The sequence below is a fragment of the Cricetulus griseus genome, chromosome 2 (genome assembly GCF_003668045.3).
Source record: "Cricetulus griseus strain 17A/GY chromosome 2, alternate assembly CriGri-PICRH-1.0, whole genome shotgun sequence".
In the NCBI taxonomy this organism is placed as follows: Eukaryota; Metazoa; Chordata; class Mammalia; order Rodentia; family Cricetidae; genus Cricetulus; species Cricetulus griseus.
In genome coordinates, this window is record NC_048595.1 from 155,947,174 (window position 1) to 155,974,899 (window position 27,726).

A 27,726-nucleotide genomic window follows, 5' to 3' on the forward strand; every position below is an offset into this window, starting at 1 on the left:
CTGAAACGGCTTCCTCTCAGAATGCAGCTGCAAAATCCACCACATATAGTTAAAAGATCGTGACAAAGAACAGACACCAAATCAGTCATTGCTGCTGTTCAGATCTAACAGAAATGAATACAGAAACATGACTTTCACTCCTAGGGAAAACAGGAGGAGGTGATAGGAAGAGAAACTGATGGATTTGCTTTACAAACAAGATCAACCCACTGGAGTCCCACGCATACAACTAGCCAGTCGGCACACATTTATTAACCACGGGCTATAACCAAATTATCTGTGCCAGAAAGGACCAGAAACTTCTAGAGAGCATTCTCATTTGTTGTCTCTCTTGTGACATTTTAAAGCCACTGTGAAAACGCAGCCTTCCAAGAAACCCAGAGAGGACATTAAACATTCCAAGAGAAGCAAACTAGGCCTTCAAGAGTCTGAAGAACATCTCAGGTGTACAGAAGCCAAGATATAGAAAGGTGACTTTCTGTTCAGTATACCCCACAGTACTGCAGTGCAGTGGTCTCTTTTACAAAACCTAGGCAATGAGAGAAAATTGTGTTTCAGTGACGACAGACAAAAGCTCTCTTGCATCGGGTAGAAAAAGCAAGAACGAGGAAAAGTCATCAAAACGGTAGTAGGAAGTATCTAAAAGTAGAAAGGACAAAGCTGGCCTGTACCACACAAGCGCTGTGCTTTCCTGGGCCTAGTACAAGGCTTCCCCAGCCAGGAGAAAAGCAGGTGCTCAGGGGCACCCCTTGGAGCATTCCCTTAAGTGTCCTCAGCCAGCAGAGTCCTGCAGGGGAATGCATGAGGCGCCAGTCCTTGGTGTGCTCCACCAACGCAGAAGAGCGCCGCCCTCTAGCGACCAAAATGGGAGACGCATTTCAAATTGAGCTTCTCAGGAGCTTCGTGGAGGCATCAGCTGTGATACTACCAAGAAAATGGTAGTAGAGCCTTTGCAAATAACTTGTATGACTAGGAAAGCCTTAAGACCCTCTTTTCATGAACTCTCGAACTGTTTGTGATAACCTCCTAGGACGAGGGAGATAGGTACAAACAATGTGTGAATTTTAAAAGGGGGATGTGAGATAAACTAAAACATCCGACGGAGAGAGATGATTGATGATTAAAAACAGCTTTTGAGGCCAGACAGGTTAAGTGATTTCGTCCATTATTCCAGTTGATTCTGTCCTAAACACCTTGCCTTCTCTCTCATATGCCGACATAATAGCTTGTTACCTCAACTGCTTTTTTACAAATAGAAGAAAGAGACAGAGACAGAGACAGAGACAGAGACAGAGACAGAGACAGAGACAGAGACAGAGACAGACAGAGACAGAGTAAGATCTAAGTTTCCTGCCTATGACCATCTACAGATCCAGGAAATGAGGGAGGGAGCAGGCTGGCTGCTGTCCCAGCCGCAGCCTCCCTTCAGCATCCAGGTTCCTCCCGGTGGACAAGATGAGCAAGACCCAAGACAAGGCATTCCCTCCACACCAAATTCCTGACACACTGACATCTCACCTTCCCGACACCCCCTTACTCATCAAACACCCCCAAAACACCCTGTGCAGCACATTGGTGACAGCAAGTCCCGAACCTGGAAGTCCGCCCAGGTAGCCCAGATTGATCCTTCCTGAGGTCCCTGGAGAACACCCTTCCCAGGACCTGGTTTTTTGGGGTTTTTTTGAGGTTCCTTTTTGTTTGAGTTAGGGGGCTGTTTTATTTTGTGTCCCTCGGGTATTGCTTCTCTGGCGACAGATCTCACTGATCTAAAGGAGAAAGATTTAAGATCCACAGGAAGTTCCAATTATTGATTTCTGTAACCACTAATTGAATGCCTACTGTGCACCTGATGCTGTTAGCAAGAAAGTCAGGGCAGATGAGTGAAAAACTACGACTTTCGGATAATTGTGCAGCCTACTACGTCCCTGCAGTACTCCTGGAGAGGAGGTGGGGGAAGGGGTAGGTTCACCGAATCTGAGGGTGTCCAGCTTCTCCTAGAAACCCAAGTCCGTCTGCCCTTTCAAACACCCCCACCCACGGTGCCACCGAAGTGATTCACGCAGAGAAAGCAGTTTACCTTCCGTGCCCTCCCCAGAGTTCCTAACTGAGCGGGGGGGGGGGGACCTCCGGCGCCCACTCGCACCCGCCACCCTCGGGGGCCGCGTGCTGCGGGGACGTCCCCTCCCGCCAGGCGTCGGCGCGGGCTGGCGTAGGGCCTGCGTCAGCTGCAGCCCGCCGGCGATTGGGGCGCGTGTGCCTCCTTCGGTTTGGGGCTAATTATAAAGTGGCTGTGACCGCTGCCAGCCTCCGGACAGCGAGGCAGGCGCTCAGAGCCCCGCAACCCAAAGGCACCGAGGACCGCGACGGTGAGTTCCCCATCTGCCCTGCGTCTTGCCCAGCTCCCGACGCTGCCCCTTCACACTTGCCTTTTTTTTCTCTCCCTTGCAGAGTGGCATCTAGGACCCGCTACTCCAGCAGCCTGCTCCATCTGAACTGTGGCAACGTGAGTGACTTTGCCCCCAAGTCTCCTACGCCGTGGTGACCGTCACCTGTTCCCTAATTGCATGCGTTTGCCCCACTTTCTCCGGGTTCCTCTTTGTCATGGGGGTCCGGGTCCTATTCCCCAAGCGCCCGTTCCCCAGCAGCGATCTCTTAATGTTCGCTAAAGAATCTTGCCCAGGGCAACCGACGCCTGGGAAGATAGGACGCCCTCCCCTCGGAAGAACAGGATGGATGCCACCGGCAGGGCAGGATGCTCCGGGAAAGATAGGGTGCCCCCTAGGAATACAGGAAGCCCTCCGGAAAGACAGAATGCCCCCCAGGAAGACAGTATGCCCCCGGGGAAGCCCCAGGACAACTGGAGCCATGGTCCTGACCAAGCCATCCCTGAGTAACCCCGGAATGTGTTGAGTTGTGGGCGGGGTCCAGGAGAGAGTGTCTCAGAGGGTCTTGCTCTACGATCTCCCACCCAGCAAGCTTCCCTCCTGGGGAACCTTTCAGAGACCGGCCGGGTCCCCACGAGGGCGTCCTTCTCTCCTACAGCCCATGGCGCGGTTCCTGAGACTTTGCACCTGGCTGCTGGCGCTTGGGTCCTGCCTCCTGGCTACAGTACAGGCGGAATGCAGCCAGGACTGCGCCAAGTGCAGCTACCGCCTGGTGCGCCCCGGCGACATCAACTTCCTGGTGAGTTGAATTCTCAGTGAGTGGATGTCCTGGGCCATGCTCATGCAGCCAGCCTTGAAAACGTCTAGCGGTCACTAGCGCTCAAAGGTGCTTGGCACGAGCCTTTAGTGACCTGGGTGACCCTTCCAAAACGTTGATCCCTATCCGTTCTGTCTCCCAATTTTGGAACCAGCCTATCTGGGATCCTTAAGGGCTGAGGTATCTATCTCCACATAAACCAATTTTGTTTTGACCCTGGGGATGCTGGAACCCAAAGGGGTGTTGTCTCAATACCTCGGATAGCACTTCATCTAGGCTGTCAGAAGTGGGCACCCCAACTTTAGAACCCAAGCAGAGAGCCCTTCAAACAAACATCCTTCCTGAAAAGAAGGTAATTTTGTTGTTGTTAATGAGAGTACCCCGCCCCCACCCCTTTTGCTCTACTTGGACTTCCTTAGCCTGATTCCCTCCTCTCTGGCTAGGAAAAGGATAAGCAAGGGGGGACATAAAGAACTGGACAGAAAGAGTTCGTCCCACGAGCAAGGGAAAACAGAATTCCCTTTTCCCTTGTCTCGACTTCACTTTTGTAAAAACGGCTAAAACGACCGTTTGATTTGAATGTGAGAAGAGCACAGGAAAAACAGCCAGCGCCTGAGAAGCTGGAACCAGTTCAAATACAGCCTGTCCCACACAGGAGCCAGGGGAGACAAAATGGCTGTTCTCTTCGTCATAGTCCACTGGCTTTCCAATTATGAGTGGGGTCCCCTGGGTCTGAATCTGTAGATGTGAGGATCCAGGGGCTTTGTTTTTAACTCACTCTTTCAATGGTCACTTGCCCTGTCTTTGAAATTCCTTGATAGTTCAAAACAGAGAGACATGTTAGATCAAACTGCCCCAGCCCACAATTGAGCCTTTCGGGAGCTTCACATTTTTGAGATGTTTGAAATGGAGAAGAAACAAGGGAGTTCCAAAATCCAAGCTAATATTTCCAGTTAGATGCTTGCTCGCTGCATTTGAACCTTTTAATCACATGGTCTATTTCAGTTGATGTAGACTAACTTGGCCTCAGAGAGAAGAGCACTGTGTATTTAAATTTTGAGGGGAAATAGTTCCATCTTAAATAAGAGTAGTACTCTCACTCAGCTTTCTTCCTTTTCCTGTAATCATGAGCTTGGGGGGTTTCCCTAAAATTTGTGTGAATGCAAATAAGAATAAACTTTGTGCATAATGGGCTTTATACGAAAGAGATTAAAACCATATCATGATTTTGGCTCCTGAATTCCAGGCAACACATAATGTAAGCTATGTAATGGTGATGTGAATTCTAAGAGTTTATGATCCTATCGTGTGACCTCAAATAATAGCAGATTTATTAAATTATATGATTTGGGAACTCAGATACAACTGACATTTAATAATATCGAGTCAAGCAAATTCCACTCAGCTGTTCACCAAGTTCAGAAGTGATGCTCATCTTCCTTTTCCATTGCTGAAGAGCGTGATCAGAGGCCCTTGTATGACAAGTGGCTGCCAGACAGCAGAGAAACTTCTGGTTTCTCTACTTCTTCTCAACTGCCATTCATCATTCTGGGGGTGGCAGGGGTGCTCTTTCCCTTGCTTTTCCTCGGAAAACTTTGTCCTTGTGATTGTAGCTCTCTGTCCTTATCTGTGGAGCAGATGATGGAGACCACATGCAGTACGAACAGGTTAGGGAAAGCTGTTATCAATTCAAACATCCTTTAGGAAGCCTTTGAAGGAGAAATTTGTTTTCCATTGCAGTGTACATTTAATGTTGCTGTTTTCTCATTGACAGGGAATTAGTTAATGCTCGAATGTTTTTACAATTACAGCTATTCTGGAATTTTAGCTGAAACCCATGGGCAAAATGAGGTTGCCTAGTCAAAGGTACAAAATAAGTCAGTAAATATTTACCAAGTTTCCCATGAGCTAGTGTAATGAGCACCGAGATGAGAAGTTGCTTTGGCAGTTGTCTAGAAATTATGATTTAGTGTGCTCTCAACCAGAGCACTCGGTGAGTGGTAAGTGCCTCTGAAGCTACATTGATGACATTCATTTTTGGCCACCAAATCATAGAAATACATTTTCAGAGTGGAAATCGTATTGCCACTTGTGCATCCTAACCTTTTAATGATGTTTTGAGTCTTTAATCATATATTTTCAAGAATAAACTGACTTATTTTAATTAGCTCCTCTTTAGCTTTTACATACTCATATATATTTTTTTCTTAAACACAAAATTAAAATAACATTAAAAGTTGGTTAACTATCTTTCCAGAAGATATTTTGTTGCATGAATAAAAGGCTTTTGTTGTGAAAATAATGTGTGTATTTAATATGAACATATCAATTTTTAAGTGCCAACAGGGCTGGATTTCCAGTCTAAATCAAGGGCTGTGGCCCGGTGTCTGTAAAGTCCTTTTAGAAGGTTGTGAAGCCCCCTGAAATGCTTAGGAACATCACAGGATTTTGTAATGAAATCTAATATTCATGTTATTCTCGATGTAGAAAAGCAATTGAATCGAAAAATTGCCTGAACAAGGTCCATTTAAGATGATAGCCTAAAGCTGACTATGGCTTGAGTTTAATTGCTGTATAATAAGAAAGCAGTAATTATATGCTGCTAATTCCTTCTTTATTAAAGAATATGAAAAGACCTGTTTTATACACCAATGACTTACTCTTAAGAAAATAATATAAATAATCTGTGCATTGGCATCCAGGCAACTGACAGCATTTGGTTCAAAATGATGTAATCTGTTTTAAATAGCCACAAAGGGGGGAGGGATAGAGAAAGAAAGGTCAGTGCATCTTATTTTTTAGCCAATCAAGTAACTCACAACAAATAAGTGTGGTATAGTGTTTTGAATGGCTTTCTCTTTAAACTTATTTTGGAACTGCAGGTTTTTCTTTAAAGGTTGAAAGTATTTGCAGGGAGACTAAGATAGTGATGGGGGCACTCATTAATAAATCTCATAAGGCTCATTGATAAGATTGTCTCTCTAAGACAGGGACATGGAGGGAGTTTTTAGGAAATGTCCCTAATCAAGCAAATAGATTCCTCCGTTTGGGCTGGAAAAGCCTCAAACAGTAGGAAACAGTGTGGCAAAACTGGGTTCTGAAGGCAGCCATTTGAGGTAAAATTGAGGATCCCTTGAAACCCTGGGCTGATGCAGCATACTCGTTTCCTTTTTCTGTGCTCCCTGGTTCATTGCTTGTTCAGTGTGAGAGAAAGATATGATGAGAGAATGGAAATAGCTTTTCTCTGTGACAGTGTGTATACTAAAACAGGTAACTATGGTCCATCATTGGCTCAGAAGGGTCTCTTTTGGTCATGTATCTCCTTGTCTTCCCAGGCTTGCACACTAGAATGTGAAGGACAAGTGCCTTCTCTCAAAATCTGGGAGACCTGCAAGGATCTCCTGCAAGTGTCCAAGCCTGAGTTCCCTTGGGATAGCTTCGACGTGTTCAAAGACAGCAGCAAACAGGATGAGAGCCACTTGCTAGCCAAGAAGTATGGAGGGTTCATGAAAAGGTATGGAGGCTTCATGAAGAAGATGGATGAGCTTTATCCTGTGGAGCCAGAAGAAGCAGCTAATGGAGGGGAGATCCTTGCCAAGAGGTATGGCGGCTTCATGAAGAAGGATGCAGATGAGGGCGACACTCTGGCCAACTCCTCCGACCTGCTAAAAGAGCTCCTGGGAGCAGGAGACAACCGTGCAAGAGAGAGCCACCACCAGGAGAGCGCTGACAATGATGACGACAACATGAGCAAGAGGTATGGGGGCTTCATGAGAAGCCTCAAAAGAAGCCCCCAACTGGAAGATGAAGCAAAAGAGCTGCAGAAGCGCTATGGGGGCTTCATGAGAAGGGTGGGCCGCCCAGAATGGTGGATGGACTACCAAAAGAGATACGGAGGCTTCCTGAAGCGCTTTGCTGAGTCCCTGCCCTCCGATGAGGAAGGTGAAAGTTACTCTAAAGAAGTTCCGGAGATAGAAAAAAGATATGGGGGATTCATGCGATTTTAAAGCCCTTTCCCCAAAGTGACCCCAGGCACCCACCAGCCTGCTCCTTCCCAGTCAGCAACTGCCACATCAATGGTGTTTGTTGTCACTTGCTGCTTGTACTGTTGCCCTTGTGGTCTGAATAACTACACTGCCTGAAAGCTGTGATATGTGGGGTCTTTGTTCTTTTGAGTCTTGGGGCTCAGTACTGGCCTGTTGCAGATATCCCATTATCATGCTGTAAGTTTCTGTTACCTCATCCCTTACAAAAACATCAATAAATGCTTACTTGTATATAAATAAAATAAACCCACTACCCCAACTGCACATGTTCTTGTGAGAAGCGGCTGTCATTCTTCTGTGGGTGTTCACAGTAAAGATTAGACTTAGAGACAGTGCCGTCACCTGCTATAACAGAATAACCACTGGCCTCTTTCCCATGACCCAGGCTACAAAACATTTTTAACTATTTGTATGTAAACTCTTAAATGAGTTTAATGCAATAGAACAAAATTAAGTGCAATGACAATTTGGTCCTGTTCTATACATACAGAAAGTGAAGGTCACAGTGGCTAAGTACCTGATCTAAATTTGCTCAGGAGTTGAAACAGGAGCAAGATTAACACCTTTTCCTCATCTCGCATCCAGGATTCCAGCAAGAACAGGAAGAATTTCAAACTTTATCTTGTTGATCATTGCATACCTTTCACCATAACCATAGTAGACCCTAATAGCTGATGTGTGAGTGAATGGCATGGGTAAATTAATTCACTTGGCAATCAGGCAATCCAGAAGGGTACTGTGGCTGTGTTACTATGTGAATTCTCAAAACACAAGAGGCTGATGAATAGTTCACATTAACAAGGTGTTTGAGGCATTATTCAGATATCAAAAACACAACAGTTTCTCACTTTTCTAGTTGAAACTACAGGCAGCACTGCCCATCCACTCACTTTCCCCGAACCCTCACCAACCCTTACCCTGTGCCCTTTAGAAAATCAGGTCATATTGCAAGACAGTAGAGGCTGAGCCCCTGGTCTGCAGTCCACCGGGTTCCCAAGCAGAATTATCGGTTCCAGCCTGTGAGGTCCACTGGACAAGGTGCCTTACTGACCCTGGGAGCCCGTCCCAAAGTCTATTCCCACCGAGATTTGGGGACATCCTAATTCTTCTGATCAGCTCAGTGTGTCACAGATCCCCAGCCTTAAGGCTCACTGCCCCCACAGACTATTTTGATGAACATCCCAACTTTTTCTTCCAGGAAGAGCCCTGAGTACTCTGTGTTTTGAGTGAGAGGCAAGTAATAGAAATGAGTCACACAAAGAAATGGCTGCCAGCCCTGGAGATCTGCACCAGAAACAAAGGCTGCTGTGGGTGCCCAGCGTCTTTTCCAGGCAGGGGCCAGTGCCTCCCTTGGGAAAAGCCACTCTATACTGGCAGCTGTTCCAACAAGATGGTAAACTTGGGTTTTTTAAAATCATGCAATCAGTCCCATTTAAAACATGTACTGCAAGTGTTGGCACACACCTGTAATCCTAGCCCTTTGGAGGCTGAGACAGGAGCAGCACAGGCTTATGGACAGCTTGGGCCACATGACAAATTCTAGGTTAGTCTGGGATGACAGTTACATCAAGATAAGGTGTGAATCAAAACAAAAACATTGAGTCAAACAAAACACGGATTTAGATTCAAAAGATGTGGGAGCTAATATTTTGAAATTAAAAAAAAAGGTCAATTCTCTCCTTTGGAGCAAAACATTTGAACCCTTGGAACTAAGAATCCATCCTACACTATCTGGAAGTAAGGGGCCCTGCCTTCTGTCTTCCTCACAATACATTATCCTAGAATACAGTATGTATGTCTGTATGCATTATGGCCTGTCTGAGAAACCAGCACAGGGTGCTGTTGGACAGGTTGTTTTTCAAGCACACTCAGGAAGCCTTTCTTTCCTTTTGAGGGGTACTGTAAAAATGGAGCCAAAATGCTATTACCATCTGCCACTCCATTTCATCACTTGTCTCCTGTGTCAAGGACCACACAATGTCTACAATAGAATAGGCTTCCAGACTGGTAAAGAACCAGGAACTCCAAGACTCCTCCGAAGCTGCTCAGGAGAGGAATTAACAGAGCACAGGGACAGAAAGGGGTGATGGAAGGAAATGAATTTTTCTTTTTACATCTAGATTGCAGGGCTCGGAGCCCAGGTGAAATATCCCATGGTACATCATCCTTGGCCTAGGACTGATGACTCCAGGGCACTTTGTAGGCCTCCCTCAGTATCCAGGCAACCCCTATGTTCCCCACTGTCCAGCCTACAGTTTCATCATTAGAATTTTGCTTTACCTCTTAAAGGCCTGAATATTTTAAAATGTTCTGTTTAAATTCTGAGGACCTGTTTGTTGTCTAGGGCCACCTTGGACACTGTCTGGTGCAGATACCTGGGCTCTTGCTGTACTCTCAGTGTGCATTCAGCAATAAGCACAAGGACTAGATTAGGGTTTAAAATGAACCCAAGCCTCTGATGCCTTAAGGGGGCTCACAGAAGTTAGGCGAAGAGGAATGAAGATCACATCACCTGCAGAGGGCGCTGCTGTTCCATCTGATCCTTTGCTGGGCTGTTTCTTCCCTCATTTCTACTCACCTGTGTTTGCACAACCCACCCTGCAGCCTGAAGGTCCCTTCCTTCTGAAAGTGTGAGCTCAGAGACCAGCTGGCCTACATAGAAATTCCAGCGAGCAACAGGACTGAGGCCCTCCTGCCTAATGTTCTCCCTTGCCCTTTGTTAGGTTTTAAGTGGTGCACTGGTCAAAGAAAAGGAAGCCCTTAACCCAGGGCCTGCTGCAGGGCTGACAGGGATGGTCCTGTTTCTCAGCCCTCCATTTCTTCAGGTGCATCTAGGACTCTCCACCACATGCCCATGTCAGCTTTATTCTTTCAGGGATGTAGTGATGTCTGAGCTCAGATTTGGGCTATTTTCTGAAGGTTGTGTCCATACGATAACTGCTGCTTGCAGAGCCCTCCAAACCCTTGTTCATTTTCTCCATGTTCATCACACAACTAGGTAGCACACGTGGTCAGCTACTCACATGTCACCATACATCTGTCTAAAGCACAGAAGGACCAACACCAAGAGTGAACCTCAGTGTAAACTGGACTCTGGGTGATTGTGTGCTGCTGTTGGCTACTACTTTGAAAAGCAGGCCATGTGACTGGGGTGTGGTTGACAGACAGTGTGATGTGCACAGTCAGGGAATGCAAGTCTGTACTTCCCACTACATTTTGCTATGAACCTAAAACTGTTTTAACATTTTGTCCAAAAACAAAGGACTCTGAGCCTGGCAATTCCATGGGCTTAGAGAAGATGACAACAGCCCTGTGCTTCCAATATTTGCATTTGCCATTTTTCACTGAAGTTTATACAGCACCCACACAAATCAATTTATTCCTTCATTGACCAAATGAATGAAGTCTGCTGCACAGTTAACTGGTGGAAGAGAGAGCTCCAGGACCAAAAGAAGAGGATGTGTAATACCTAATGCCTATCACTTGTGAGCTCTGGAGAGGCCATATGTCATTTGGGAGCACATAGGGAAGAAAATGTATCAGTCAGGAGGCAGAAAGACAGAGCCCTCTGCTCCACATCAATGACCTAACTCTTACATGTAAGGACCTCCTACTGATGCTACCACCTCCCAGTGGAGCCAGAGGCCAAGACCTTAACACAAGAACCACCAAGGGACACTCAACATCTATATTAAGTCACATTCCCACAATCCACTATCCTAGCAGCAAGCTAAACTTCCAACCACTGCTCCAAACTCTTCTGAAGGTCCCTTCTAAGGACTAGACCCTCATTTCTCACCCACACTCCAAATCCAAAGATCAGTTCATCTATTTTAAACTTTGTGTGAATTGAATCCATTAGTGACCCAAACTGTATTAATGAGGTTCATTCACGAACCTGCACAGAGCTGTGGTTTATTTATTGCCACATGTTAGTGCTACACAGTATGACAACTCTTCGGTTCCACTTCCTTGCTAACTTTCCAAGTTTGACTACTGTAAATACTACTTCCATAAATATCCAGGTTTTCCTGATCATCAACTTTGCAAATATTCAAATGCTGTTAATAATGTCAAGGGTGTGTGTGTGTGTGTGTGTGTGTGTGTGTGTGTGTGTGTGTGTGTGTGTGTGTAAGAGAGAGAGAGAAGAGAGAGAGAGAGAGAGAGAGAAAGAGAGAGAGAGAGGTGCTCTCCCGTGCATGTGTTTCCTTATGTGTGTGGTACAGCACATTGATGCTTTCACTGTTAGTTTTTCATCATTTCAACCATTCTGCCTTAATTTACGTTTTCCTAACTACAAATGAGATCAAGACATTTTGTGTTACCAAACTTTTGGATATGCATATATTTCTCTGGATGCACATCTGGCTGCTTTCTGATTTATTGTAAGCCTGGATTGCACTATGTTGACCAGGCTGGTCTCAAACTCACAGAAATGTATCTGCTTCTGTTTCCAGAGTGCTACAATTAAAGCTATGCACCACCGTGCCTGGCCTGAAATTTTTGGTTTGTTTGTTTGTTTGTTTGTTTTTAAAACAACACCCTGTAATTATTTTCATCTATTTGAATCCATCCACTGGGATGATTGTGGTCTCATAGCATTCACTTCATTGAGTGCCCTCCTGCTGCTGCTTCCAATACTATCTGTTTTCTACGCCTTGGTGGGAAGTTGGTGTAACACAGTCCTCTCCAATTTGGGTGACTTTTGGCTCCCTGGAATGAGGAAACCCAAAAGAAGATCCTCCCAAAACACTCACAGCAAGGTGAGGAATGCAGGTCATTCCGATGTTTGGTGGGCTCCACAGGCTTTGAAGGCAGAGTCATTTCCAGGAACCATTTCCTGGGCCTGAAGTGGAGCACCATTTCCCTCTTTGGGCTCCAGCCTGTTGCCTCCCCTGTGGCATGGAAGTGCTCATTCTGCTCTTTCCTGGTGATTCCTAAAAGGAAGTTGGGAGCCACCTTCACTTATACACCAATCTAGAAAGGAAACTGGAAGTGAGTTCTAAACAAACTGAAAAAGCCAAACTTCCAGAACTGGAATTTCCATGGCTTAAGAGGGCCAAATATCTGTGGATACACTCCCTGAAGAACAAGTCTAACAGGAACAAGGCCCTAGGCTCCCTCAGCACTGCAGAGCAAAGGAAGAGCAGACAGGCCAGGAGAAAGACCTCCAGTTTGAAATCAGCGAGGTGGTGGGAGCCTGTGTCGTTGCTAAGGAATTGGCTGCAGGGCTGAAGTTGGTGTTGGCAACAGAAAATTTATTCAACTTTTTTTTTTCCTTTTTACTACACAAATCATTCATCAGATAACTATGGAGTTTGTAATGTAACCATGAGATGGAAGTGAAATTAAATGACCATTCAGGCCTGCTTGCTTGCAACTTACCTTCTGCATGCATGAGGCAATGGCAATTCAATCTACATTGAATCTTCCTTTCAATGTAGATCAGTGTTAAAAGCAACACTCCTCTTCTACCTCTTCTACCTTCCTAGCAGCAACTGCTCTAACAGTTCAGCATTTAAATATATTTAAGCAGGTAAATAAAGTACAAATATGTGTGCATGGACATGTGCAATCTTAGTTTGTTTTTAATATGAATAAATAATCATGCCCATATTATTCTGTTATTTTTTCACTTAGTAGACTAGCAATATTTCTATATCAGGAAGTAAGACTGACCTGATGCTAACAATTGCTTCAATATTGGGTAGAACATATTATTCCTTCTAACAAGTTTGCCAGTGAACAATCCATATTATAAACAATATTTCAATAAATATCCTATTTTTTAGTTTTTTGAGAAAGTGTTTCTCTGTATAGCTTTGGAACCTGTCCTGCAATTCACTCTGTAGACCAGGCTAGCCTAGAATTCACTGAGATCTTCCTGCCTCTACTTCCCTTGTGCTGGTATTAAAGGTGTGTGCCACCACCACCCAGCTTCAATAAATATTCTTATGCATAACCATTTGTGCCCAACATTTGACATTGTAACATGTTGTCATCTACAAATTTCAAGCTCAAGAACCACACAATTAAGTCACTAAAAAGAAAAATCACAGAAGAATCCCATAATCTTTTTTTCTTTTATTTAAACGTTTTTTTCATAACTATGTTCTGATTATGGTTTCTACCTCCCCAACTCCTCAAAGATCCCCACCACCTGCCCTCCCATTGGGATCCACACCCTTTCTTTCTCTCATTAGAAAACAAACAGGAATCTCATAACATTTTAAGTTGATGATTTTGTGTTGGGCCACATTCATGGCTGCCCTTAGCTACATATGAATTGAACACACCTTTGGGGTGTGTGTGTGTGTTTGTCATGGTCATGACAAAATTCTATATAATTAACTGCTAAAAGTAGAATTGCTAAGTCAAAGACTGAGCTTGTATTTAGTATTTGTTATACATAGAATATTTAAATTATCACTCGTAGCTTCTAAAATTCCACAGTGACTCACATTCCCAGCTGCAGTATTGTGTCCTGTCTTCATGGTCACACAGTGTTAACTAATGCTATTCAAGAATCCTAATGAGGGTAGCTTTACACAATTTGATCAGAATTTAAAACCACTAAATCAAAGCATTTCGTGTCCTATCAGTTGAGCACTGCAAATTGACTGTGCTAGCAAAGCCATTTCTGACTTAGCTTCCCAAGACTTGCAGTATCTATGTGCCCACCTTCCCTGTGAGTGTCACACATTATAGCTACCACAGGACAAGGTCTTTATCTGATAATGTATTAGTGTTGCTCTGCCATCATAGTACTGCTTCATTTGGAGGTAGTGTTTCAATGCAGAAGATCAATTTGGTGATTCGTGCAAATATACTCTGCTTGCTATGGGTGTTCAGTAAGTATCACTTCGAGCTGATGCTACCACCCAGATTCATAATAAAGGGATGCAAACTGTTTGATTTAAGAGACATCATCATACACAGAAGGAGTGAATGTAAATGACAAGTTACAGCGTGCAAACATGAGGAGTGCCTGGTAGAGCCACCTCCTTCACTTCTTTGTGACAACTGAGGTCAATTAGTAAGGTCGCTCTCATTTTTGGAAGAGGATATAAAATCTCAAAGCTGAGTAATGGAGTCAATGCTGGGAATATGGGTGATGCAATCAATGCTGGGCATCTGAGTGGTGAGATCAATGCAGGGCATCTAAGGAATGGGATCAACACTGGGCAACTGGGTGATGGAAGCAGCAGGTGCAGATAAAGATGCAGGCTCTGTCAGGCATGCTCACCCTCCTGCCAGTGGGCTGTATGCACCCTGGGATGGGTAAAAGTGAGACACCTTACTTAAAACATTATAAGGTGAATATTATATGATTTTTAATTACATTTCATAGTTCTCAAGTGTGACTTCTGGAGATGACAACACCATGTTGCAATGTAGAAAGGCTGAGCATGATTGTAAGCCAAGCCACCTACAAGTTTTGGCCCTAGGTTTGCAATAGCATCAACAGCATTATGGAACTCAGGCCCCCAGAAGGAGAGTAAAGGCTGTTTCTGAGACACAACTGCAAAACTATTGAAAGAGTAACAGGAGGGGAAGGCAAATACTGCTTCATGCAAGAAGGTCTGTGAAATGGTGAAGTGCATAAGAACAAATACTGAGACAGGCAAAACACAGCAGACCCCTGACAAGAGACAAATACAAAACAGTATGAAACTGATTTTCTATGTTGTCAAAGATACGAAGACAGAAATGCCTTCCATTAAATGAGGGGATGAGAAATTATGAAATACATTAGCCTCTTGGAACAAAACTAGTGACATGTGTATAATTAATGTGAGACTCCTATTTCATGTCCTCTGCCCTCTGTTACACAGATCTTGGCATGCACTTTACTTATTCATCATGAGGCTTACAGAAAATTTTGTGGGGCAAGGGGTGGCCAGGAACGTATTCTACTGCAGTGTTCCATTGCTTATCTTCCAGCCCACAGCCCTCACTTCAGCACCAGAGGAGCTTTTTTACTAAATAATTTCTTCTTCAAAAATGAAAAGAACTTTTAGTGCTAAATGAGGTACACAAACATTAAAGAATCTGATTAAACAGGATTTTATTTATTATTATTGCATATGTAAATGAGTAATGGTGCCAGTTGGTGCATATAGAGAGCAAAGGACAAGCCTATGGGTTCTGTTCCCTCCATGGATTAAACTCATGTCATCAGACTTGTGCAGCACATAATTTTACCCACTGAACCATACCACCAGACCCCTAAACAGAACAAATTTTAGCTAGACATAGCTAAAAATTTTATTGATTCATAACAAGTTGATGATAAAGTAATTAAAAGTAAAACAAAGATTTTTATCAAGGAAAAGTTATGATGACGCTATCATAGTGTTACAGTAAACACAAAATGAAAACATGGCAAGTACCCACAAACAAGAAAACTGATAAATAAAATGCAGCATATCCAAAAATGCAAAATCATTCATCTATTAAAGGAGGGAATGCTGATGCATGTTGCAACAGGAATGAACTTTGAATATGCTCTGCCACATAGAAGTGAAGCAAAAATGCCAAATGATTTATGATACCATTTCTATAAAATATCTGCTTTCTTCCTTATTACTCAATAAATCACCTATCTACTATAGCAGGTAAATGCATGAATGGCAAGAACAGATTCTTATTTGCTGAAGTTGGTAGACCAAAAGATGGAGAATAATCACTAATAGTGATGTTACATTTGTGGGGCCTGATCATTAATAACCTGATCATTAACAACACAGTTGGAGAGATGAGCACATTGTCTTCAATTACCTATTAGAGGTGGTAGCTACACAAGTTGGTGAATATACTGCAAATGCCGAGTACACATTTTAAAAGAATGAATGTTATATACAGTATGCCAACAATATTGTTAAAAATGTTCAAAAATATCTTCTGGATAGAAGAAAACAAGAAAGGAGATACCATAATAGAGAGAGACCTTTTAGGTTTACAGAGAAATCAGGCACTAGGGAAATGTCTGGAGATCTACAAAGATGACACCAGTTAACAATCTAAGCAACAGAGGAGAGACTACCTTAAATGCCCTCTCCTAATAATGAGATTGATGACTGACTTATATGCCATCCTATAGCCTTCATCCAGCATCTGGTGGAAGTAGAAGCAGACACCCACAACCAATCACTGAACTGAACTGGAACATGGAGTTTCAGAGAAGGATGAGTGATGAGGAAAAGGGGTCAAGACCAGGCTGGTGAAACCCACAGAAACACGTGGCCTGAACAACGGGGAGCTCTTGGTCCCAAGTCTGATATCTGGGAAACCAACAGGGGACTGATCCAGACCCCAGGAATGTAGGTGTCAGTGGAGAGACCTCGGAAATCTATGGGGCCTCCTGTAGTAGATCAGTACTTATCCCTAGCGTAGTTGTGGACTTTGGGAACCCATTCCACATAGAAGGATACTCCCTGAGCCAAGACACACGGGTGTGTGCTTAGGCCCTATCCCAAAGGATATGATAGACTCTGGTGATCCCCTATGGAAGGCCTCACCCTCCCTGGGGAGCAGAAAGGATAGGTGATAGGTAGGGTTTTAGTTTGGGGTGGTTGAGGAGGAGGGGAGGGAAAGGAAACTGAGATTGACATGTAAAATAATCTTGTTTCTAATTCAAATAAAAAAAAGGAAAAAATATCTTCTGAAATTTATCTGGTACTAGAGATAGAATTAAGAATTAATTCAAAGGCAACAAATATATTTATGTAAGCTGCTTGCATGAGTAAATCCACATCTGAACTTATATAATCAGTAAACAGAAAATCTGAAAACTCTTGTATATGATAAGTTGTCTATACAGAGTTGGACAGACTGCAAGATCTGATGGGGGATATCCTTCTGTATATATGTTTCTCTTATTGGTTAATAAATAAAACACTGTTTGGCCAATAGCCAGTAGAGGCAGGAAGATAGGCAGGATTAGGAGATAAGGAGAATTCTAGGAAAGGTAGACAGAAAGAGATGCCATGGAGGGGACCAGGAGGATAAGATGCACCAGGCATTCTCCAGTAAGATAAGGCCATGTAGAAATAAGTAGATTAATAAAAAAAAATGGGTTAATAATTAAGACAGAGCTAGACAATAAGAAGCCATAGTCATCAGCCAATAGTTTTATAATTAATATAAGTCTCTGTGTGTCCATTTGGGGCTGAAGACCAAGCTGGAAGAAACATTCAGCAACAAAATGGTGCCGACAAGTTAGGCGAGATTTTTCACATAAAACCTGACAAAAGTTGCCAGGCATTAGTGGCTCATGCCTTTAATCCCAGCACTCAGGAGGCAGAGGCAGGAAGATCTCTGTGAGTTCAGAGGCCAGCCTGGTCTACAGAGCAAGTTCCAGGACAACCTCCAAAGCAATACAGAGAAATCCTGTCTCAAAAAACCAAAAACAAAAACAAAAACAAAACAAAAACAAAAACAAAAACAAAAAAAAACTGACAAAAGCTTTAAAAGGGATTCTAAAAACAAAAGAACAAAGTCAAGCACAGCTTTTTGGTAGCAGCATTTTCTTGGGTGGGATCTGTTTCCTAAAGACAAGCAGAGGCTCATGGCTCCTTTAAGATAGTCTTCCCAACTCAGAATTAGTGGGAAAAAAACTGCAGGGCTCTTTTAAGAGGCCCTGCCATCAATTGAATGGTGTGTATGAGCAGCTGGCCACAGCAGTGATCACATCTCCAAGCTGGCAACATGCTGCTTGATGGCAGCATAGACCAAAGCAGTGAGTGAACACAGCTCCCAGTGCTGGTGGTAAATGTACCTCCACCATGTTGGAAAGAGACTAAAACAGCCACCACTTTAATTTTAGCCATGCTATTTAGCAGATAAAAGACTCATGGCCAGAAAAAAGATAGAGACATACAGTGAAGACAGATGAAGAAAAACCTCTAAAGGGTTTACAGTGTGTTCAAATATATGTGTAGGCTTGGGATAGAAAAGAAAAAGGATAAAGTCATTTAAAAGGAAATAGAGTAGCTGGGCAGGTGTTGGCACACACCTTTAATCCCAGCACTCAGGAGGCAGAGGAAAGCAGATATCGGTAATTTCAAGGCCAGCCTGGTGTACAGGATGAATTCCAGGACAGGCAAAAGTACACAGAGAAACCCTGTCTCAAAAAATGAAAAAGTAAAAGTAAAAGAAATAGTGTATCTTTTAAAAAGCTACATAAAGATGGAAAGTACAGAGAGTGTGGACACTGTATGTTATTGTATTGTCTTTAAATTGTTTGATTGCTGAGGAAAGAGCAACAGCTACTAATAGACATTTGATTATAAATGCTGCTGGATAATCCAACCTATATATTTTGAAAATGCCTTGACTTTAAAAGTCTAAGGACAGGTTACCTTGAAAGAGAGGTTTTGTTTTTGTTTCCACAGGAAATAAAAAGCTGTGGATTCCTTCCAGACTAATATGGTTTGATCAAGCAATATCCCCTGAAGCAATGTCCCAAGTGATCTAACATCCTAAACAGCTGGGACAATGCAGCCTTATGGCAGGATCTGGCCATGTTTCTGTGTTTTCTCAGGATCCCCACGGTATTGACAGCACCCCAAACAGCAGGAAGCATTTTGGAGAGAATGACACCCAAATTCCCAAATATTGTTTATAAATGTTTGTTTTCATTTAAGTTGGGTTGGTTATAAGTGGTTAATGATCACAACCAACCTCTTTTTAAAGGAAAAAATGGGAATATGATATAGAAATGGATACTTTGCATTGGTATAGATTTTGGTTTATTGATACAAATTTAAAGTCAATCTTGTTATATGTATATTTCTATTCTTGTTTAGGTATTTTGTTTATACAGCTCATTTTAAAATGTAACATATAATTAAATACAGATTATAGTCATCTATAATAGTCAAAACTTATAGTCATGTTAGTTAGATTTTCTAGATATACAGAGATATATTTCAAATGGATAGATACTCTTCAAACCTTTCAAAGACCTTAAGAATATGGCATTTAAAGTGGTTTGGAGTTTTTCATGACAGTGAGACACAACTGCTCCTGGCAAAACCAATTATGTCAGAGAGGAAGATGGGCATCAAAGAAACTCTTTATCAAAGAAACTCATTATGGAGTTTGCCTTCAACATGACAAGAGTAGCCATTTGGTCAAGAAACTGTTCTTGCCTGGATTGTTTGACTGTATGCTATATAACCTGGACATTCAGGATCCACAGGAAAGTGACTGCTGAACTTGAAAAAACAAGATGGGACAGTCCTTCAGGGTTCCTGCTTCATGGAAAATTCTGCCAGACATTCTGCAGTACCTAGAGAAAAATGACTGACAACCTGCCAATACAAGTGTACAGTTTAAAATTCCCTGTTTCATTGAGAAGTCTGCCAGACACACTATGGCCTATAGGCAGAAGATGGATGCTCCGGTATTACAGAGGAACTTTGGATGACTGTCCAGGCAGTGAGATGTCTCTATCAATTTTAGAGTTTATATATTATCCTTCTATGGTCTTTGATGGAGTTGAAGACAGATAGTTATCATTATGGTTTTCCTTAGTTACAATAACAGATAAGTTACACATAAAACTGAAGACTCATAAAGATAAGATAGATGATAGGTTTTTTTTATAAATTATGCCAAATGTTAATAGACCAAATACTGTTAACTGTAGTTCTTACTTGATAACTGTTTTGTTACATGTAATTTTACTATGTTAAAGATAAAACCCTTCTTTTTATTTAGATAGAAAAGAGGAGATGTTGGGGGATGTCCTTCTGTATATATGTTTCTCTTATTGGTTGGTGAATTAAACACTGTTTGGCCAATAGTCAGTAGAGGCAGGAAGATAGTTGGGACAAGGAGATGAGGAAAATTCTGGGAAAGGTAGACAGAAAGAGAGAAAGAGACACCATGGAGGGACCAGGAGGATAAGATGCACCAGATATTCTCTGGTAAGAAAAGGCCATGTAGAAATACATAGGTTAATAAAAATGGGTTAATAATTAAGACAGAGCTAGCCAATAAGAAGCCCTAGTCATCAGACAACAGAACAGTTTTATAATTAATATAGCATCTGTGTGCTTATTTGGGGCAAAGCAGCGGTGGGACCTGGCAGGTCAGAAATCACCAGCAACAAAGATCTTCATCAGATGTAACATGATAGGAGACTCTGAAAACTGCCTTTTGAGGGTGGGAGCAAATGAGGAAAGGGTGGCCAGTCAAAACCAGATCACACAGAACATAAATTTAACAATCTGGAATGGACACATTTTGAGCAACACAAATATTAAGAGAATAAACCCTTTTGGAAGACATAATAAAGTAATAATTCAGCACAAAAATTGTGACTAGGGGGAGAAAAAGGTGAGAGGAAAAAAGTAAGATAATTCTGAAAGCAGGAAAACAAACAACAAAAAATAACGGTCAGAATAAGACTCTAGAATGTACTATCTTGTTCCATGAACATCAATATAAATGTGCACTGACTGTTCCAAAAATTACACATACTTTAAAACAAAATTTTGTATAAAATAATAGGGGAACAGGCAATTAGTGGGTGCTAGAGGTGAAACTGTTTTTAAGGACCAGCAAGGGTGAGAAACTAGAATTTCGTGATGAGGCTAGTGAAAATTAGAGCTGCCTTATTGATGTGAGACTGTTGGATGACAACTTGACTGATGAATATTTTTGATGAGATTTTAATGTGTTCAGCTGTGTGACTGTAATCACTACTGAACTAGTGAACTGAATTATATGAAGTTTTCTAGCAACACTTCACAGTGCAACCTTTCTTTCCCAGCCTTGCCATCCAACACTCACTGTTTCAATAATCAGACATTAGTTTAGATTTTATAGAATTTAATGTAAATGTGATCATTGGAATATAACCCTTTTATCTATCCCTTTCCAGCCAGCATAATTGTACTGAACTTCACCCACGATGCTGCAAGAATAAACCATTCATTAATTTTAATGGGTAGACCACAATTTGTTTCTCCATTCAGGTTTTGGATGACTCCTTTGTTTGCAGGTTGGAGCTCTTAGGAGTAAAGTGCACATGGATACTTGTGTGCGGGCCTTTACATAGATGTGCTTTTGTGTCTTGAGGCAATGCTGAGCAGAAGAATCCTGAGGCACTGTGGGGAGTGTTCAACTCTTCTGCCAGCCCTTCCACATGTTCACTGTTTCACAGTTAGTTCTGCTGCCTTCTCTTATGTGTTTCTTTATGTTTTTGCACTGACAACGTCATCCATGAATAGGTCATTTGGTTTCGCCCTTTTGAATCCATGTGCACATTATTTCCTCTCCTTCCTTTAGCGCTCTGGCTGCATCTCTAAAGGCGATGGCAGTGGTAAGTGAGGAGAAGTGATGTGATGTCACACCCTTACGTGGATTCAGACCTCAGAGCAAAACTACTGACTTTCATGTTAACAATGTTTTCCAAAGCTACACTTAGCACACTGAAAAGGTTTCCCTCTATCTTTCATTTGCTAGAAATTATAAGAAGGATGAATGCTGCAATTGATGAGATGCTCACTGTGCATATTGAAATTTTAGTATAGCCTTCTCCTTTAGCCTGTTGGTCTGGTCAATTACGTTTATTTATTTGTTTGTTTAGTGTGTGTTTGCACATGTGCATGCCTGTACATGCCAGTTCTATTTAGAAGTGTACAAATAGGTAATAAAATAGGACAATTTGAAAAGTAGTAAATTAATTCGGCCATGTCAATTGATGCTACAATTGCTGATGTGGGCTAATTTCTTTTTCATAGCTTTTCTGTTTCCTGAAGGGTTGCCTTTTGGAGATTTTACTAATTTATATAGTAATAATAAATTTTCTCACCTTTGTATTTCTGAAAAATGTTTATGTAGTTTTTGTCTTTGAAAATATTTTAGCTGGATATATATGCACACACACACACACAACACACACACACACACACACACACACACACACACACATATATATATATATATATATATATATATGTCAAATGTGATGGGGTTTTATGGTATTTCTTTCTGTACTTTAGATGTGTTTCTCTGTTTTCAGGCATGCATGCCTCTTCAAGTACATGTGCTATTGTCCTTATCTCTGGTCTTGTGTGTGTGAGATGTATATTCCCTATGGCAATTTTTAATAATTTCTCTATATTTCATTTTAAACAGGCTTAAGTATAAATGTATTTATATGTGCTCACTTCGGCAGCACATATACTAAAATTGGAACAATATGGAGAAGATTAGCATGGCCCCTGCACAAGGATGACACGCAAATTCGTGAAGCGTTCCATATTTTTGAAAGAAGTCAAACTTTCACTATTTGCAGATGACATGATAGTCTACATTAGTGACCGGAAAAACTCTACCAGGAACTCCTACAGCTGATAAACACCTTCAGCAAGGTAGCAGGATACAAAATTAACTCAAAAAAATCAGTAGTTCTACTATATACAGATGATAAATTTAATGAGAAAGAAATCAGAGAAACATCACCTTTCACAATATCCACAAGCAACATAAAATATCTTGGGGTAACACTAACCAAAAAAGTGAAAGACCTGTACAATAAGAACTTTGAGACTTTAAAGAAAGACATTAAAGAAGATACCAGAAAATGGAAAGATCTCCCATGCTCTTGGATAGGTAGAATCAACATAGTAAAAATGGCAATCCTGCCAAATACAATCTACAGATTCAATGCAATCCCATCAAAATACCAACACAGTTCTTCACAGACATTGAAAGAACAATACTCAACTTTATATGGAAAAACAAAAAACCCAGGATAGCCAAAACAACTGTTTACAATAAAGGATCTTCTGGAGGCATCACCATCCCTGACTTCAAGCTCTACTATAGAGCCATAGTTCTGAAAACAGCTTGGTATTGGCACAAAAATAGACAGATAGACCAATGGAATCAAATTGAAAACCCTGATATTAACCCACGCACCTACGAACACCTTATTTTTGACAAAGGTGCTAAATCTATACAATGGAAAAAAGATAGCATCTTCAACAAATGGTGCTGGCACAACTGGATTCAGACATGCAGAAGATTGCAGATAGATCCATACATGTCACCATGCACAAAACTTAAGTGCAAATGGATCAAAGATCTCACCATAAAGCCAGTCACACTGAATCTTCCAGAAGAGAAAGTGGGAATTACCCTTGAACAAATTGGCACAGGAGACCACTTCCTGAACATTATGCCAGTAGCACAGACATTGAGGTCTGCAATTAATAAATGGGACCTCCTGAAACTGAGAAGCTTCTGCAAGGCAAAGGAAACAGTCAGTAAGACAAAACAACCATCCACAGAATGGGAAAAGATCTTCACCGATCCCACATCTGATGGAGGACTGATTTCCAAAATATATAAGGAGCTCAGGAAGCTAGCCACCAAAACACCAAACAATGAAATTAAAAAGTGGGGTGCAGAACTAAATAGAGAATTCTCAACAGAGGAATCTGAAATGGCTGAAAGACACTTAAGAAACTGCTCAAAATCCTTGACCATCAGAGAAATGCAACTCAAAACAACTCTGAGATACCACCTCACACCTGTCAAAATGGCTAAAATCAAAAATACCAATGACAATCTATGCTGGAGATGATGTGGAGAAAAAGGAACACTCCCCCATTGCTAGTGGGAGTGCGAACTTGTAAGACCACTCTGGAAATCAGTATGGCAGTTGCTCAGAAAAATGGGAATCAGTCTACATCAAGATCCAGCCATTCCTCTCTTGGGCATATACCCAAGTAGTACATGTTCATACAACAAGAACATATGTTCAACAATGTTCATAGCAGCATTGTTTGTAATAGCCAGAACCTGGAAACAACCTAGATGCCCCTCAACTGAAGAATGGATAGAGAAAATGCGGTACATTTATACAATCGAGTACTACTCAGCAGACAAAAGCAATGGAATCTTGAAATTCACAGGTAAATGGATGTAACTAGAAGAAACCATCCTGAGTGAGGTAACCCAGTCACAAAATGACAAACATGGTATATACTCACTCATATATGAATTTTAGACATAGAGCAAAGGATTATCAGCCTATAATCCTCTTCACCAAAGAAAATAGGAAACATGAAGGACTCTAAGGGATAAATGGACCCCAGGAATGAACTCCTGAGCTAATTGGGAGCATGAGGATAGGGGAGAGGGAGCTGCTACAATAAGAGCAGGAGCAGAGGAGTAGAGGAGAGGAAATGGAGGAGCAGAAATATTGAGTCGGGGGAAGAATAGAGGAGAGAGAGCAGGATGAGAGATACCATATTAGAGGGAGCCACTATAGGTCCAAGAAGAGATCTGGAACTAGGGAGATCTCCAGAGACCTACAAGGATGACACGAACTGACAATCCAGGCAGTGGTAGAGAGGATAACCTAAAAGCCCTTCCCCTAAAATGAGATTGATGACTACTCTTTATGCCATCCTAGAGCACTCATCCAGTGGCTGATGGAAGCAGAGACAGACATCACAGATATACACTGAGCTGAAATCCGGAATTTAGTTAAAGAGAGGGAGGAATGAAGAGCGAAGGGGTCTGGACCAGGTTGGAGAAACCCACAGAAACAGTTGACCTGAACAAGGGAGAGCACATCGACCCCAGATGCTGTCTGGGAGGCTAGTACAAGACTGATCCAGACCCCTGAACATGGATGTCAACAAGGAGGCCTCTGCACTCCAGGGAGCCTCTGGTAATGGATTAGTATTTTTCCCTGGTGTAAGAAGAGTCTTTGAGAGCTGTCCCATATGAAGGGATACACTCTGGCCCTGGACACATGAGGAAGGGCCCAGGCCCAACACAGGAAGATTTGGTGGACTTTGCAGAGCCCCCATTGAGGGCCCTTCCCTGTCTGGGGTGTGGAGGGTGGATGGGGTGGGGGGGTAGGTGGGGGTGGGAGGAGGGATGGGGGGGAGGGGAGGGAGAGGGAGAAGGGACTTATATGTGAAACAAGCTTGTTTCCTAACTTGAACTAATAAAAAAAATAAAGAAAGAAAGAAAGAAAAAATAAAATAAATGTATTTATATTTCTCAGAACTGGGACATAGATTTGGGACCACCCTATTGTTATCTCCATCCCCCGCCTTTGGAGACTACATCATACATTTGACTGAAGTTATCCCACAGATCACTGATGCTCTCTTACTTTGGGTTTGTGATTTTATCCCTGTGTCAAACGCAACTAAGCATTTACATCTATCACCTCATTTTCTCTCACAACAAACTTATAAGTTGGGCAACACTATTACCCCATTGTGTGCACCTGAGGTTAGATGACTTGCTGAAGACTGAACTGTTTCTGTAATAGCAATAGTGTAACCTATGCAGTGAAATTATCCTTATCTATTGCAAAAGAGAAGAGAGACAATACTTAGGGAGAGGCCTGGAAACCGAATACCACTCTCCTTTTCCTGTTTGCCTCAGTGACTTGCTATTTAACACTCTCAGAAGCAAAATCTGCCCACAACAGCTCAGTAGCCTCTCCAAGTCCTAGTACTGCCCTCCCCAAATTATCACAAGTGCCTAAGAGTGAGTGGTGTCAACAATGAGCTTAAAGCCTCCTCTAATGTCCGTCCATTCTAGGGCTCTTTTCAGGTCACAGAGGAGCTGTCACTAGACTCAGTACACAAACAAGTCAACCCCTGAGCATTTATCTAGTTCATGAAACTAGAACTTCAAAACAAAATGCAAGAAATTTGATATTAAAATGCATTAAACTTGTGCTTCAAGATTCATATTTATTCAGATATAGTTTTACAAAGCTGAGAGAGTAGCTTGTAAGTCCTAACACAATCCTTTCTAAGTATAGAAAGAGCCCAACATGAGCTGACGCATCTGGCAAGTAAAAGTTTCACTCCAAAAGTGCCAATCCAAAGGAGAAGGCAAAAATTCTTTTAAAAAATACCAAAAAGCATGGGAGGATTGGTGATTCCAAGTTCCAGTCTTCTTATGTGTGCCCTGCTCATAAGTTTTCTCCCCACCCCAATCAAAGTAGGACAGAATTAAAATATGCACCATGGAAGTCTGGGAAAGCTATTATTAACTAGGGGAAAACTCAGGCAATGGAAGTGGGAGTGCTGGCCAAACCAGAGCAGCAGGTTAAGCAGGTGATTAGTCAAGACAAGACCATGCTGCTTCTCTTAACAAATTAGTTAACAAATGTTCTTCCAGCTCATACCAACTCTGGAGGGTATTCAAAAAAGAAAGCACTAAGCCATAGGCCAATATCAAGCTTGCTCAGCAGTTACTCTGAGAGGAGGGGTCAGGAGTTAAAGATAGGGCAGATCAAAATTATATCAGACATCATCAGAAGCATTTGACTTAAAATGAGTCAGGTTTCACCTGAACTGACAATGGCACCCTGCCTCTCCTGACTGCACCCTGCTTCTCTCCAAGCCATCAGTTTCAAATTGTTGGCCTGTGAGTAACCCTTCTGGTGAGCACCCTCCATGCCGCATGTTTCTATGTGTGGCTTGTGTGTGCTTTGCCGCTACTAACATTCATGTCAAAACTTTTTTGAAAGTGCAACTCATTCTATGGCCCAGGCTGTACTTGAACTCTTGATTTTTCTGCCTTGGCCTTCCAAGTTCTGGAACTAAAGGTGGAATGTTTTGTTATGTAGAAATATAATTCTCATTCTGAAGAGCAGAAATGAGACCACATGAGAACTTTAAGAGGTGATGATTGCTCTGTCTTCACCAGTCAATTAACCTATTCATGTGATTAATGTATTGATAAGTTATTAGGTTTACCCCAAATATGGCACTAGTACAAAGGTCACTTTGGGGGCTGGAGAGATGGCTCAGAGGTTAACAGCACAGGCTGCTCTTCCAGAGGTCCTGAGTTCAATTCCCAGCAACCATACGGTGGCTCACAGCCATCCTATAATGGGAACTGGTGCCCCCTTCTGGTATGTAGGCATACACTCAAGTAGAACACAGTATATGTTTTTATGTAGCAAATAAATAAATCTTTTTTAAAAGTTAGTATTCATTTAAAAGTCACTTTGGATAGGCATCTCCTGTTATGATAAACCTTTGAGGGAACCTTGGGTGGGGGACCATGGCAGATTCCATGGCAGGTAGGGGGGGAAGGGGTTGGACAAACATGGCAGGCACACAGAGCTTAAGTGAGAAGTTTTATTAGAAAGGAGAGTGAGGGGGAAGGAAAGAGAAAAGAGGTAAAGAGACACAGAGACAGAGAAGACAGAAGAGAAGAGGGAGACAGGAAAAGTTCTATCTGCCTTGGGGGAGCCGCGTGGGGACAGAGCTGGAAAGGAGAGAGTAAATGGGCAGGTCTATCTTCTGCACCTGTGTGCAGGCTATACAATCATGAAACCCTGGGCTGACCAGGGTACTGCCTGAGTGCATCCTGCCAGGTGACAGGGGCAGGCCAGCATAATGCTTGAATCCTTACATCTCCACTCAAAATTGTCTCAAAACTACTGGGGAGAAGGCAACCACTAGAACAT

General features: G+C 42.3%; 1 protein-coding gene and 1 non-coding gene across 2 annotated transcripts; both read left to right on the forward strand.

The window, feature by feature from the left end:
* Positions 1-3,045: 3,045 nt before the first annotated feature.
* On the forward strand, positions 3,046-7,208 carry Penk (proenkephalin). Its single transcript, XM_035439011.1, has 2 exons — positions 3,046-3,183; positions 6,537-7,208. The coding sequence occupies exons 1-2, from the start codon at positions 3,046-3,048 to the stop codon at positions 7,206-7,208; spliced, it is 810 nt and encodes a 269-aa protein (XP_035294902.1).
* A 15,216-nt stretch (positions 7,209-22,424) lies between these two features.
* On the forward strand, positions 22,425-22,531 carry LOC113833803. The gene has a single exon (XR_003481953.1). It is a non-coding gene; the product is annotated as a U6 spliceosomal RNA (small nuclear RNA).
* Positions 22,532-27,726: the final 5,195 nt, after the last annotated feature.